This window comes from Mus caroli, unplaced genomic scaffold (assembly GCF_978045245.1).
Source record: "Mus caroli unplaced genomic scaffold, Mus_caroli_1 scaffold_5, whole genome shotgun sequence".
NCBI lineage: Eukaryota > Metazoa > Chordata > Mammalia > Rodentia > Muridae > Mus > Mus caroli.
In genome coordinates this window covers 94325329-94338964 of record NW_028227260.1, presented here as the reverse complement: position 1 = coordinate 94338964, position 13636 = coordinate 94325329, and the positions used below count along the sequence as shown (strand labels likewise).

The 13636-nt window shown below is 43.0% G+C and overlaps 1 protein-coding gene across 1 annotated transcript; it reads right to left on the bottom strand.

Moving 5' to 3' along the window:
• Nucleotides 1-8547: 8547 nt before the first annotated feature.
• On the bottom strand, nucleotides 8548-9995 carry Lage3 (L antigen family member 3). The gene is made up of 3 exons (XM_021153859.3): nucleotides 9698-9995; nucleotides 9238-9366; nucleotides 8548-8874 (listed from the first exon to the last, which is right to left on the bottom strand). The coding sequence occupies exons 1-3, from the start codon at nucleotides 9898-9900 to the stop codon at nucleotides 8760-8762; spliced, it is 447 nt and encodes a 148-aa protein (XP_021009518.1). The 5' UTR covers nucleotides 9901-9995; the 3' UTR covers nucleotides 8548-8759.
• Nucleotides 9996-13636: the final 3641 nt, after the last annotated feature.

Here is a 13636-nt window from a genome sequence, read left to right as displayed (position 1 = left end):
GTCTGTGCATGTCTTTGTCTTGTTTGGAGAAAGTGGGTAGACCTGTTGGGCTATGGATGAACTAGATTGCCACTGAGGGGAAAATGTAACTCACTAAGACTTCTGATGATTTGAGGAAGGCCATGTATAGTAGTCCATTAGACAATCCTTGTGGCTGAATAAATCTGCTTCCTTCTCCTTGCATGTACTGTTTCCACTCAGATATGCCCAGCTCCCTGCTTCTGCCATGACCCCTTTAGCCCATTATTAGTTGGAGACAAAGAGATACTATTAAGAAATAAGACACATGTCCCCATTGTGTTAAAAAAATCTTCAGTGGGGGCTGGAGAGATGGCTTAGTGTTTAAGAGCACCAGTTGTTCTTCCATGGGATCCAGGTCAATTTCTAGCACACACATAGTGGCTTACAATTTGTGTGACTTCAGTTCCACGAAATCTGATGTCCTCTTCAGTATTGGTGCATAGACATATATGCAGACAAAGCACCTATTCACATAAAATAAAATGAAACTAATTTTTAAAACCCTCTTCAGTGGCTGCAGTTGTACCCAAAATTCTGAAGATGTGGCAACTCATTGGACTATAATTACCAGTGTACTGAACCTACCTATGAACTAACCCCATCACTTGTTAGATGGTGCATATGTGGTCAAAGGGATAGCTTGGAACTAAGGAGACAGACTCATTGATAAAAAGCTTTGCCACACAATCTTGAGGACTGGAGTTTGGACAGTCCATCTGTAATTATAGCACCCACAAGGCAGAGACAAGGGTATACTGGAACAAGCTGGCTAGCCATGCTAATCATATGGACAAGATCTGGGTTCAACTGAAAACCCCTACCTTATTGAATAAAGTGGAGAGTGACAGAAGGAGACTTCCAACATGAACTCCAGGCCTCCATATATATATACAACAGGTACACCCATAAACACTGGAACATGGATACACACTCACATAAGACAAATCAAATAAGAAATGATAGTTTGCTCCTAGTACTTGGCAGGTGGCAGCAGGAATTCAAGGAAAGCCTCAGATACATGCTTAACTTGAGGCCAGCATGGGCCACATGAGCCTCTGTCTCAAAAAATAAGATGAAAAACCCATGTGGCCTGTGAGATTTTTTGGGGAGGGAGGGCGCCTAGTGGTTAAAAAATTTATTTTATAGCTGTGGCTGTGCAGTCAACAATCAAGTGTTGAGGGGAGAGAGGTTCTTGAGCTCCCACCTGTAACTGGGGAGCTATCAAGAGTGTGTGGCTTCTGGGAGAGGGAAAATCAGTTTTTTTTTTTTTTTTTTTTTTTTGGAAGATTAAAATATGTTCATGTTTCTTTTTTTTTTTAATATTTTTATTACATATTTTCCTCAATTACATTTCCAATACTATCCCAAAAGTCCCCCATAGCGCCCCCCACTTCCCTACCCACCCATTCCCATTCTTTTGGCCCTGGCATTCCTCTATATTGGGGCATATAAAGTTTGCAAGTCCAATGGGCCTCTCTTTCCATTGATGGCCGACTAGGCCATCTTTCAATACATATGCAGCTAGAGACAAGAGCTCCAGGGTTCTGGTTAGTACATCATGTTGTTCCAACAATAGGGTTGCAGATCCCTTTAACTCCTTGGGTACTTTCTCTAGCTTCTCCATTGGGAGCTCTGTGATACATCCAATAGCTGACTGTGAACATCCACTCCTGTGTTTGCTAGGCCCCGGCGAAAATCAGTTTTCTTTCAGGGTGTGGCCCTTCATAGGTCAACCACGCTCCAAGCACAAATAGGTCTTGAGTTATTTTTAGAAAGAAGACATCAGGGAGTTAAGGAAGTAGTAGTGGATCTGGGAAGAGTTAAGGGAGGCGGTGGGGGTGAATGATTACAAAATATTATATGAAATTCTCGATTAATTTAAAATATTTTAACTACCTTGTTGGGGGGGGCACTGAAAAGATGGCTCAGTCATTAAGCACATATTTCCAGCTGACTAGAGTTCAGTTCCTAGCACCCATAGCACAGAACACATACCCACCTATAGCTTCAGCTCCAGGGGATCTTATGCTCTCTTCTGGCTTCCAGGGGCACTTGAACTCATATACACAAACTCATATATAGGACACACACACATAAAAAAACAAAACTAAACTAAATCTTAGAGAGGCTGGAGAGATGGCTCAGTGGGTAAGAGCACCCAACTGCTCTTCCGAAGGTCCAGAGTTCAAATCCCAGCAACCACATGGTGGCTCACAACCATCCGTAATGAGATCTGGCGCCCTCTTCTGGAGTGTCTGAAGACAGCTACAGTGTACTTACATATAATAAATAAATAAATCTAAAAAAAAAAAAAAAAAAACTAAACTAAATCTTAGAGAGGCTGGAGAGATGGCTCAGCACTGACAGCTCTTTCAGAGGTCCTAAGTTCAATTCCCAGTAAGCACATGGTGACTCACAACCATCTGTAATGGGATCTTCTGATGGGTCTGAGAACAGCTATAGTGTATTCATAAACATAAAATAAAATCTTAAAAAAAAAAAAACACTAGCCGGGTGGTGGTGGCGCACGCCTTTAATCCCAGCTCTTGGGAGGCAGAGGCAGGCGGATTTCTGAGTTCGAGGCCAGCCTGGTCTACAAAGTGAGTTCCAGGACAGCCAGGGCTATACAGAGAAACCCTGTCTCGAAAAACAAAACAAAACAAAACAACAACAACAACAACAAAACACTAGCCGGCTGGTGGTGGCGCATTTCTTTAATCCCAGCACTTGGGAGGCAAAGGCAGGCAGAGCTCTGAGTTGGAGGCCAGCCTGGTCTACAGAGTGATTTCCAGGACAGCCAGAGCTATCTCGAAAAACAAAAACAAAAACAACCAAAAAAAAAAAAAAACCCTACTAAATCTTAGACCAGGCAGTGGTGGCACACAGTTTTAATCCTAGCACTTGGGAGATAAATTAAGGCAAATATCTGACTTTGGGGTCAGCCTGATCCATAGAGTGAATTCCAGGATATCCAGGGCTACACAGATACTTTGTCTCAAAAAATATGTTGTGTCTAAAGCATGTGATATCTTCAGCAATAGCCTGTATTGTTTCAGGAGTCACTTAAATTCCCCTGACAACTTGTTCTCATGCCTGGTATTAGGGGATTTTGTTAGATAGTCTATAACTCTTATGGGGAGCATTCTTACCCTAAGTGGCATAACTTCAATTAAAATATATCAAACAGTCACTATTCCTTGATGTTTTATCCAACATCCTTAGTGTTATTTGTCCCTCTTCTTTCCTCCTGTATTGATGTGCCTTCCCCTCTCCAATTAAAGTCCCCCCCCCACATACTGTTTTTCCCATTTTCCCGTTCATGTCATCTGCATCCTGCTAGTACTCTCTAGTCCCCCTGCCCATAGTCCCTGTTTACTTTCCTGATTTCTCTGCTTATATGTGTATCTGAATATTTGGAGCTGAGAGAGATGAGGCTGGGTTACCTCACTCGATCCAGTATTCTTTCCAGTCGTATTCATTTAACTCCAGATTTCATAATTTCAAGCTTAATCTACACTGAATAGTAATAGCTTTTATACTATCAGAAGTTCTATACAAGCTGCCAAGAGAGGAGAGCAAGTAATGGTTCTGATCAGCTGTGACACCTATGAATCATAAAGACCAGCATGGCAAGATAGCCCTAAAGGTACAATGTAGTGAGGATTTTGGTTTTTTTTTTATTAAAAAAAAATACAGAAATAGGAATGTTCTTTTAATCCCAGGCGTGGCATGTGGGACTGCTTTGGACTGTCTACAGCACCTGCCTATAATTTGTCTCATGCTTTAGCAGGAGTGTGATTTTACCAGCTGCAGATAGTTTTTATGATTGTGTAACATTTGGCATTCTGGGGACTTTTTGGAGGGTATATAAATGCTAAGGCCTCAAGAGGCGGAGTTTTTTTGTTTGATTGGTGGTGGCCACAGTTTGTTAAATAGTTGTGCACAAAGAAGAAAGAAGTTCGATATCCTGACTGTGATTCAAACTTGCCCGAAGGAACTCAATGCCCCTAATCAGCAGGAATTAGTTTAATAATGTTGTCCCCTTTCTTTCTTTCTTTCTTTCTTTTTTTTTAGATTTTATTTTATTTTTTTACATATATGACAAGTACACTGTAGCTGTCTTCAGAGACACCAGAAGGCATCCGATCCCATTACAGATGGTTGTGAGCTACTGTGTAGTTGCTGGGAATTGAACTCAGGATCTCTGGAAGAGCAGTCAATGCTCTTAACCTCTGAGCCATCTCTCCAGCTCCCGTTGTTCCCTTTCTAACCCCTGACTTTATTCAGGGATTTCGTTCCTCTCTCCCTCTACCCTTTTTTCCCTCTCCTATCTAGTGTTAGGGGGTTGAAAGGGTGGAAGAACCCACAAAGTAACAAAAGACTGGCTATAGTGCAATAGTGGCACTCATAACTTGGTGTTAAACAAGACCTGTTTAATTGGATTTAAGGCCTGCTGGAACAAGAGAAATCATGTCTGGTACTAGAAATCTAGCCTAGAGAACTCAGGGCTAGAGAGGTCATGGGTCTCAGAGGAGAACCAACCATCACAGCTTTACTAGACCAACATAATTCCTAACTGTGTTCTAAAACTTATACCCACAGATAAGTGTAGCTCTCAATACACATCTAAGAAGCTTCTCTTTGCAGCAGGGCTAGGGTTATATGTAGACTGGTTATAATGAAGAAATTAACCAATTGTAGAGAGCCTAGCCTCAGCAAAACTCCTGCACCTAAGGCTAACAGAACTTTGTGGAATAGGAGACAAAAAGATTCTAAGAAAAAGGACCAATACATCTGTGATACTGTGTCTCTTAGAAATGGTAAGAAAGTCACACCCATGACACTTCAACAATATGGCTACCTAATACAAGACTTGAACAACGATGATATCAATAGACATACTAAGAAGGGGGAAAATCTACCAAGGTCCCAACTCTAGCAAAGAACTATAGGCATCAAATGACTGCTGGAAAAGAATTAGTCTCTCAGGGATGGACAGATGGTTCAGCAGTTAAGAGCACTGGCTGCTCTTCCGGGGTCCTGAGTTCAATTCCCAACAACCATCTGTAATAGGATCCAATGCCCTCTTCTGGTGTGTCTGAAGACAGCTACAGTGTACTCATATAAAATATACATATATATGTTTTTCAAGACAGGGTTTCTCTGTATAGCCCTGGCTGTCCTGGAACTCACTCTGTAGACCAGGCTGGCCTCGAACTCAGAGATCTGCCTGCCTTTGCCTCCCAAGTGTTGGGATTAAAGGAATGTGCCACCACTGCCCGGCAAAATAAATAATTTTTTTAAAGTGCCGTTTTGAAGCTAGATGTGATGGTGCATGCCTTTAATCTCAGTATTCAGGAGATAGAGGCGGGCAGACTTCTATGAATTCAAGACCATCTTGGTCTACAGAGTTCCAGGCCATCCAAGCTCAGGTCTCACACAGTGAGACCCTTTCTCATAATAGAACAAGGAGGGCAAGATAAGTTGATAGTGGTGTAAAATAGATTCTTCTAGGGGCTGGAGAGATGCTCAGAGGCTAAGAGCACTTGTTACTCTTGCAGATGACCTAGGTTTGGTTCCCCCACATGGTATCTCACAATTGCCTGTAACTCTAGTTGCAATGTCCTCTTCTGGCTCCATGAATACCTGTACTCTTTTTTTTTTTTTTTAAAGATTTATTTCTTTTTTTGGGAAAATTTTTTAAAAGATTTATGTATTTATTTTATGCATGAGTACACTGTAGCTGTCCTCAGACACACCAGAAGAGGGCACTGAGTAGCATCAGATCCCACTACAGATGGTTGTGAGCCACCATGTGGTTGCTGGGAATTGAACTCAGGACCTCTGGAAGAGCAGTCATTGCTCTTGACCGCTAAGCCATCTCTCCAGCTCCCACATAGCTGTACTCTTGTATACACACACACACACACACACACACACACACAGAGAGAGAGAGAGAGAGAGAGAGAGAGAGAGAGAGAGAGAGAGAGAGAATGAGAGAGAGAGAGAGAGATTTAAAAATTAATGTTGGAGCCGGGCGTGGTGGCGCACGCCTTTAATCCCAGCACTTGGGAGGCAGAGGCAGGCGGATTTCTGAGTTCGAGGCCAGCCTGGTCTACAAAGTGAGTGCCAGGACAGCCAGGGCTACACAGAGAAACCCTGTCTCGAAAAAAAACCAAAAAAAAAAAAAAAAACCAAAAAAAAAAATTAATGTTGGGAAAAAAGGAGGGCTGAAAGTATGGCTTAGTGCTTAAGAGCAACTGTTCCTCTTGCAGAGGACCCTAGTTCAATTCCTAACACCCATGCATTGACTCACACCCAAGGAAAGAGACTAAGGCCTGGGAAAAGAATCTGCTCCTGTGACAACTCTCCTTGGCCCTGAAAGCAAGACTAGTAGCTGCCTTCTCTTTTGGATGGCTGTAGGAAGGGTCAGAAAGGTCATGCCTCAGTAATGAGAAAAGCCTACTTCTATACACAGCTGCTCTGCTCCATGCAGCATTGCCTCAAAGTAACATACAAAGGTTCACAGACCCTCCAAGGGATATAAAGAAGCAGGAAAACTCAACTCAGATGAAAGGAAAAACATATTAGTAGAAAGGAAAAGGTACAATGGCTTTTATTCGGAGAAACATAACCTATACAGAAAATCTGATGGCATCTACAAATAAACCACTGGACTGAGGGTAGCCAAGTTGTAGGACATGTTTTATGGGGATCTGATGTCTAACTTAGATGCCAGTTGTCAGACACTTTTCCTTACAAGGTGGAGAAGCTACCTAAGCTCTATCTCTGGGTTATCTGTTCTTACATAAACAACGTGTTTTGGGAGGGGTTGTACTGGCATTTGGTTTAGGAGGGGAAATACTAGCAGCGCTAAGAATTTGAGAAAACAGTATCTGGTGGGTAGACTTACTTTCAGGAGTACATTTACTAGGGTATGCCAAGAACATTCAAAGAAATCTTACTAAGAGCTCATAAACTCATCAAGAATAATCATTTGTTCAAACATTTATTTACAAGAATCATATCCAAATTATTTCTCAGGAAACAAGGTAGGAGAAGAACAAGCTGGGATATATGAGACTCTTAAAAAAATAAAAGAAAAATTGGAAGAATGAAATGATTTTTTTGAGACAGGGTTTCTCTGTGTAGCCCTGCCTGTCCTGGAACTCACTCTGTAGACCAGGGTGGCCTTAAACTCAGAAATCCACCTGCCTCTGCCTCCCAAGTGCTGGGATTAAAGGCATGCACCACCACTGCCCGGCTGAATGAAATGATTTTTAAGTATGCAACAATTACATTAACTTGCACCACACATATGCCTATTTCAGTGTTTAACAATTATTTTTATGCACAAGTCGGGGTTGCTGGTGAAGGCCCGAGGTCCCGCAGCATCTGAAGGGAGAGATGAGGATAAGAATCTGAAGAGTTTGAGGCCAGCCGAGGCCATGAGACCCTTTCTCAAAAAACAAAACCAACTTGGCTACAAAGAAGGAAAATGCACTTTAGGTGAAAAAAAATCTTAAGAAGATTTATAATGCTAAACTTAAAATTTTTATTTATTTGGTGTTTGTAGTATGCATATGTGCAAGCACTCTCTAAGGTCAGAGGACAACTTGTAGGAGTTGGTTTTTTCCTATCACTTTGTAGGATTCAAACCACCATAGCGCATGGAATTTTAATTTTCCTCTATTTCTGAAATTATCCTCATTCACTTTCTTCTAATATATTTTTCCAGTACTGGGAATTGAACAAAGACCTCATACATTTTAAATGAATACTCTTTTGTATAGCTCCGGCTGTCCTGGAACTCACTTTGTAGACCAGGCTGGCCTCGAAATCAGAAAGGCATGGGCCACGACGCCTGGCTTAAATGTATACTCCTGCCTTGTATTAGCAAACACTTGAGCCGGGCAGTGGTGGTGCCCGCCTTTAATCCCAGCACTTGGGAGGCAGAGGCAAGTGGATTTCTGAGTTTGAGGCCAGCCTGGTCTACAGAGTGAGTTCCAGGACAGACAGGACTACACGAGAAACTCTGTCTTAAAAAAAAAGAAAAAGGGCTGGCGAGATGGCTCAGCTGTTAAGAGAACTGACTACTCTTCCAAAGGTCCTGAGTTCAAATCCCAGAAACCACATGGTGGCTCACAACCACTTGTAATGAGATCGGATGCCCTCTTCTGGTGTGCCTGAAGACAGCTAAAGTGTACCTATGTATAATAATAAATAAATCTTCGGGCCGGAGTGAGCAGGGACTGAGAGAACAGAGTTGACCGGAGCAAGCTGGCTGACTGTAGCGAATGGGGTTGACCGGAGCAAGCAGAGGTCCTAAATACAATTCCCAACAACCACATGACGACTCAAAACCATCTGTACAGCTGTACTCATATGCATAAAAATGAATAAATAAATCTTTTTTAAAAAAGAAAAGAAAACAAACAAACAAACAAAAGGAACCACCTGAATTCCAGAGCCCCTCCTCCAACACAAAATAAAAACCAAAATTTAGAGGCTGAAAATAAGCTCAAATGCAGATTAGCAACATAGCTTTATTTTCTTCAGCAACAAACATTGAAACACCAGACCAAATGGCTCCTAAGTACCTGAGGAGCAAATCAGGAAAACAATTTTAGGCCCCACATTCATGTAGTAGTTACTATTTCTAGAATCTTTTCCCTAGGGAAAATTGTATTGCTTAGGAGGAGACGGAGATTAAGTCAGACATGGGTCCCCAGCCAGGCTTAACAGGAAACTGGGGGCCCAAAGAGCTGTATGGTGTTCACCACTAGGGAAAGCTGGTCAAGAAAGTTGATGATGGAAATTCGGAGGAGGCGAGAATCTTCTGCGATCCAGCGTCTAAGAGTGAGGAAAAGAACATCAAATTCAAACTGGTAGTTTCTACCCTTATTTTTTTCCTTTTATTTTTTGGAAATAGATAGAAAATCTCTCCCTATGTAGCCATGGTTGGCTTAAGGGCTTGCTATGTAGACCTGGCTGGCCTGGAACTCACAGTAATCAGACCATCTGCCTTTCTCCTGACTCCTACCCTTTCTTCATCTCCTCTCAGGCATCCACTGTACTGCAGGTAGAGACTGGTCCAGTGCATCATGCCTCTCCTTAAAAATCACTCTAGTGTAATGATGTCTCTGAGGAAGTGCAGCCTGGGGTGGAGAATGGCCCAGACACCTACCCAGCATGCTAGACTCTTTCAACACTTACACCTCCAGCATGCAGCCGCTCACTTTAAGCTCCTTCCCTACCAGTCCTCGGTGTGGTTCGACATCTGGAACTAGGGACCCACAGGCGATTTCTGCCTCCAAAGAGGTCGGGAAAGGCACGAAGAGGGCGCTGGTAGAGACTCAGGAAAGGCACCATCTTGAATCAACTTTGCCTCCTTACCCCTCTAAAATCATCGCATCTGGTCTAAGCTCCCCAGGCTATATCTTCCACATTGCTTGGGCCATTCCTGCTCATTTCCCTCCACCCTGCTGTCCCTCCTCTGTTCTCAAGGAACTTCTCATGCCCAGACTATCCGTGGTTAACATACCCCAATCAGCGGGTCCCTCTGCTTCCCTCCTCCCTGCTCTTTTTTTCTTTTCTTTTTTTTTTAACCCTCCTCCAGACTACCCACTTCCCTGTTTCAAGCATCCCGCAGATTTGTCCATGTCCGGTAGGATACAATCTGTGAAGTCGGATTCCAGGCCTTTGGCTTAAAGGCACTGTGCTTTTGCTGGAATTTCGGGAGGCTTCCAGTGCTCTTGTAACAGGGTGAGCTCCACAGGGAATAACTGCCTTTGTGCCTGCATTACCAGGACAGCAGCGGCTAGTCTGACCATCGGCGCCATCTGCAGTGTGGCTTAAACCTGTGTGTGCTGTCTGCATGTCTGCTGCTGTTCCTCCTTTTAAACCACCTTCGCGTTACCAGCCCGCCGCCTCTGCCATTGCTGCGGCCCAGAACCCGCCTTATCCTCCGGAAGCTCCGCCCCTCGCACAGGCTGCCATTCCACACGCGCCTGCGCGAACAGGGAAGGTGGGGGGCCGGGGAGGGGCGGGGGCGGGGCTGGGCGGAGCGGCTCGGGCGGGGAGGAGGGGGGGGGGGACAGGAGGACTCTCCAGGGATCTATAGGTTGATCTGGTCAGCTTCTGCCTCCAAAGTACATCACCATGCCAAGTTGTCCCTACAGTTTCCTAAAAGGGACCTAAGGTGATATTTTCAAAAAAACAAAACCATAACAAAAACCAAAACACTATCAAACCAAAAAACTGTCAAGTGGCCTGGTGTGGTGATGCCTGCTGAAATCTTAGCATTTAGGACCATGGTTCTCAATCTGTGGGTTGACCCAAGTTGGGGTCACATATCAGATATCCTGCATATCAGATATTTACATTACAACTCATAACAGTAACAAAATTACAGTTATGAAGTAGCAATGAAAATAATTTTATGGTTGGGGTCACCATAACATGAGGAACATATTAAAGGGTTGCAGCATTAGGAAGGTTGAGAAGCACTAATTTAGGAGGTGGGAGTAGTTCTTTGCTTAAGTTGGAGGTCAGCCTGATCTACATAACCACTTCCAGGCTATCCAGACTTACATATTTATATCATCTCAAAAGCAGTCACAAAACAGAAAACCCCATCAACAAACAAATGAAGTGAAATGAGATTTTGAGGATCAGCAAGCAAGAGGTTTCCCTTTAAAATAGGTTGTACACTTGCACTTTTGTCTCCTTTCAGTCAGTCCCCAGCAAGATCCATAATCTGCCTGAATATGCTTTAAAAAAAAGATTGACAAGCCGGGCGTGGTGGCACAGGGCTTTAATCCTAGCACTCCAGAGGCAGAGGCAGGCAGATTTCTGAGTTCGAGTCCAGCCTGGTCTAGAAAGTGAGTTCCAGGACAGCCAGGGTTACACAGAGAAACCCTGTCTCAAAAACAAAACAAAACAAAAAACCAACCAAACAAAAGATTTATTTTATTTTTCCAGGTAAGTTCTCTTAGCCAAGGTTACACTCCTTTAATCCTGGCACTTTGGAGGCAGAGCAGGTGGCTGTGAAGTTGAAGTCAACCTGGTCTTCAATGCCGGGCATGGTGGCGCACGCCTTTAATCCCAGCACTGGGGAGGCAGAGGCAGGCGGATTTCTGAGTCCCAGGCCAGCCTGGTCTACAAAGTGAGTTCCAGGACAGCCAAGGCTCCACAGAGAAACCCTGTCTGGAAAAACAAAAACAAAACAACCTGGTCTTCATAGTGAGTTCTAGGACAGCTATATAGTGAGACCCTGTTGAGGGTGGTGGTAGAGGGATCGGGAAAGGAAGGAGAGAGGGGGGACAGAGAGGACAGAGAGGAGAAAGAGGAGAGAGAGAGACTCTATGTAGGTCTGGCTGTCCTGGAAGTTGTTCTGTAGACCACACTGGCCTCAAACTCAGAGATCTTCCTGCCTTTGTCTTCTGAGTGCCAGGATTAAAACACAACCCTCACCCCAGCTAAATGTATTTATTTTCATTGTATGTGTTTGAGTGTTTTCCCTGTTTGTATATAAGTGCACCTACTGTGTGCAGTGCCTGGTATCTATGTGAATCCTGTAACTGGAGTTATGGGTGGTTATAAACTGTCATGTGGGTGCTGGGAACTGAATCCAGGTCCTTTGCAAGAGCAGCAAGTTTTAATAACTGAAGCATCTCTCCAGCTCCTCTCCTTGAACACCTTCAAAAGCCCTGAGATTTTCTTTTACAACTGTCTACAGCTTATCCTCCACAAAATCATTTCTAATTTCATTTTTAAAAATATGTCTTACTTATTCCTTGACAATTTCATACATGTATACAATGTATTTTGATCCTACCTATCCTCCAACTCACCCTTTTCACTCTGTCAGATTTGTTTGTTTGTTTGTTTGAGACAGGGTTTCTCACGCTGTAGACCAGGCTGGCCTTGAATTTAGGAATCTACCTGCCTCTGCCTCCCAAGTGCTGAGATTAAAGGTGTGCACCACCACTGCCTAGCTTCAAAATTCTTTTATAGATCATATGCATGCTTAAAATTCTGTAAATTGGAGCTGAATAGATGGCTCGGGTTTTTTTGTTTTTGTTTTTGTTTTTCGAGACAGGGTTTCTTTGTGTAGCCCTGGCTGTCCTGGAACTCACTTTGTAGACCAGGCTGGCCTCGAACTCAGAAATCCACCTGCCTCTGCCTCCCAAGTGCTGGGATTAAAGGCGTGCGCCACCACGCCCGGCTTGATGGCTCGGGTTTTAAGAGGACTGATTGTTCTTGCAGAGGACCTGGGTTCCATTCTCACCACCCACCTAGCAGTTCACAAGAAATGGTTCAAGGGGGACCTGATGTCCTCTTCTGGTTTCCATGGGCACCAGTAACATGTCTGACGCACAGAGACACATACAGAACAAACACCTATGCATATAAAAACAGAATAATTAAATTCTTATTTTTAAAACTCTAAAAATAAGAATGGTGGCTGTGAGTTCGACAGCACTCATTAGGTATAGCACTTATATGACATTTCAAGGTCCTGGTTTCATTCCCAAAGTCTCTGCAGTAGTTTATAAGATCCTTGTATAATGTGGCTCAATGACTTCTTGGTCAGGGAAGAAATAAAAACAGAAATTAAAGACTGTCTAGAATTCAATGAAAATGAAGGCGCAACATACACAAACTTATTGATCACTATGAAAACAGTGCTAAGAAAAAAATTCACAGCACTAAATGCCTTCATAAAGAAATTAGAGGGCTGGTGAGATGGCTCAGTGGGTAAGAGCACCCGACTGCTCTTCCGAAGGTCCAGAGTTCAAATCCCAGCAACCACATGGTGGCTCACAACCATCCGTAACAAGATCTGGCGCCCTCTTCTGGAGTGTCTGAAGACAGCTACAGTGTACTTACAAATAATAAAAAAAAAAAAAAAAAAAAAAAGAAATTAGAGAGTTCTCATACTAGCGAATTAATAGTATACCTGAAAGCTCTAGAACAAAAAGAAGCAAGCACACTCAAAAGGAGTGGGTGGCAAGAAATAATCAAATTGAGGGGTGAAGAAGAAAAGAAAGAAAGAGAACCGTACAAAGAATCAGTGAAATAAAGAGTTAGTTCTTTGAGAAAATCAACAAGATAGACAAACCCTTATCCAAACTAAAAGACACAGAGAGAATACCCAAATTAACAAAATCAGAAACAAAAGAGAGGCATAGCAACAGAAATCCAAAGCATGAGGACATACTTTAAAAACCTGTACTTCATCAAATTGAAAAAAATCTAAAAGCAATGGATAACTTCCTCAATAGGTACCACTTACCCAAGTTAAATCAAGATCAGATAAGCAATTTAAACATACCTGTAATGCCTAATAAAATAGAAGCAGTTATTACGGCTGGCGAGATGGCTCAGTGGGTGAGAGCACTGACCGCTCTTCCGAATGTCCTGAGTTCAATTCCCAGCAACCACATGGTGTCTCACAACCATCTGTAATGGGATCTGATGTCCTCTTCTAGTGTGTCTGAAGACAGCTACAGTGTACTTATTTATGATAATAAATAAATCTTTAAAAAAAAAAGAAGCAGTCATTACAAGTCTCCCAATCAAAAATTAAAAAAAAAAAAAAAAAGCCAGG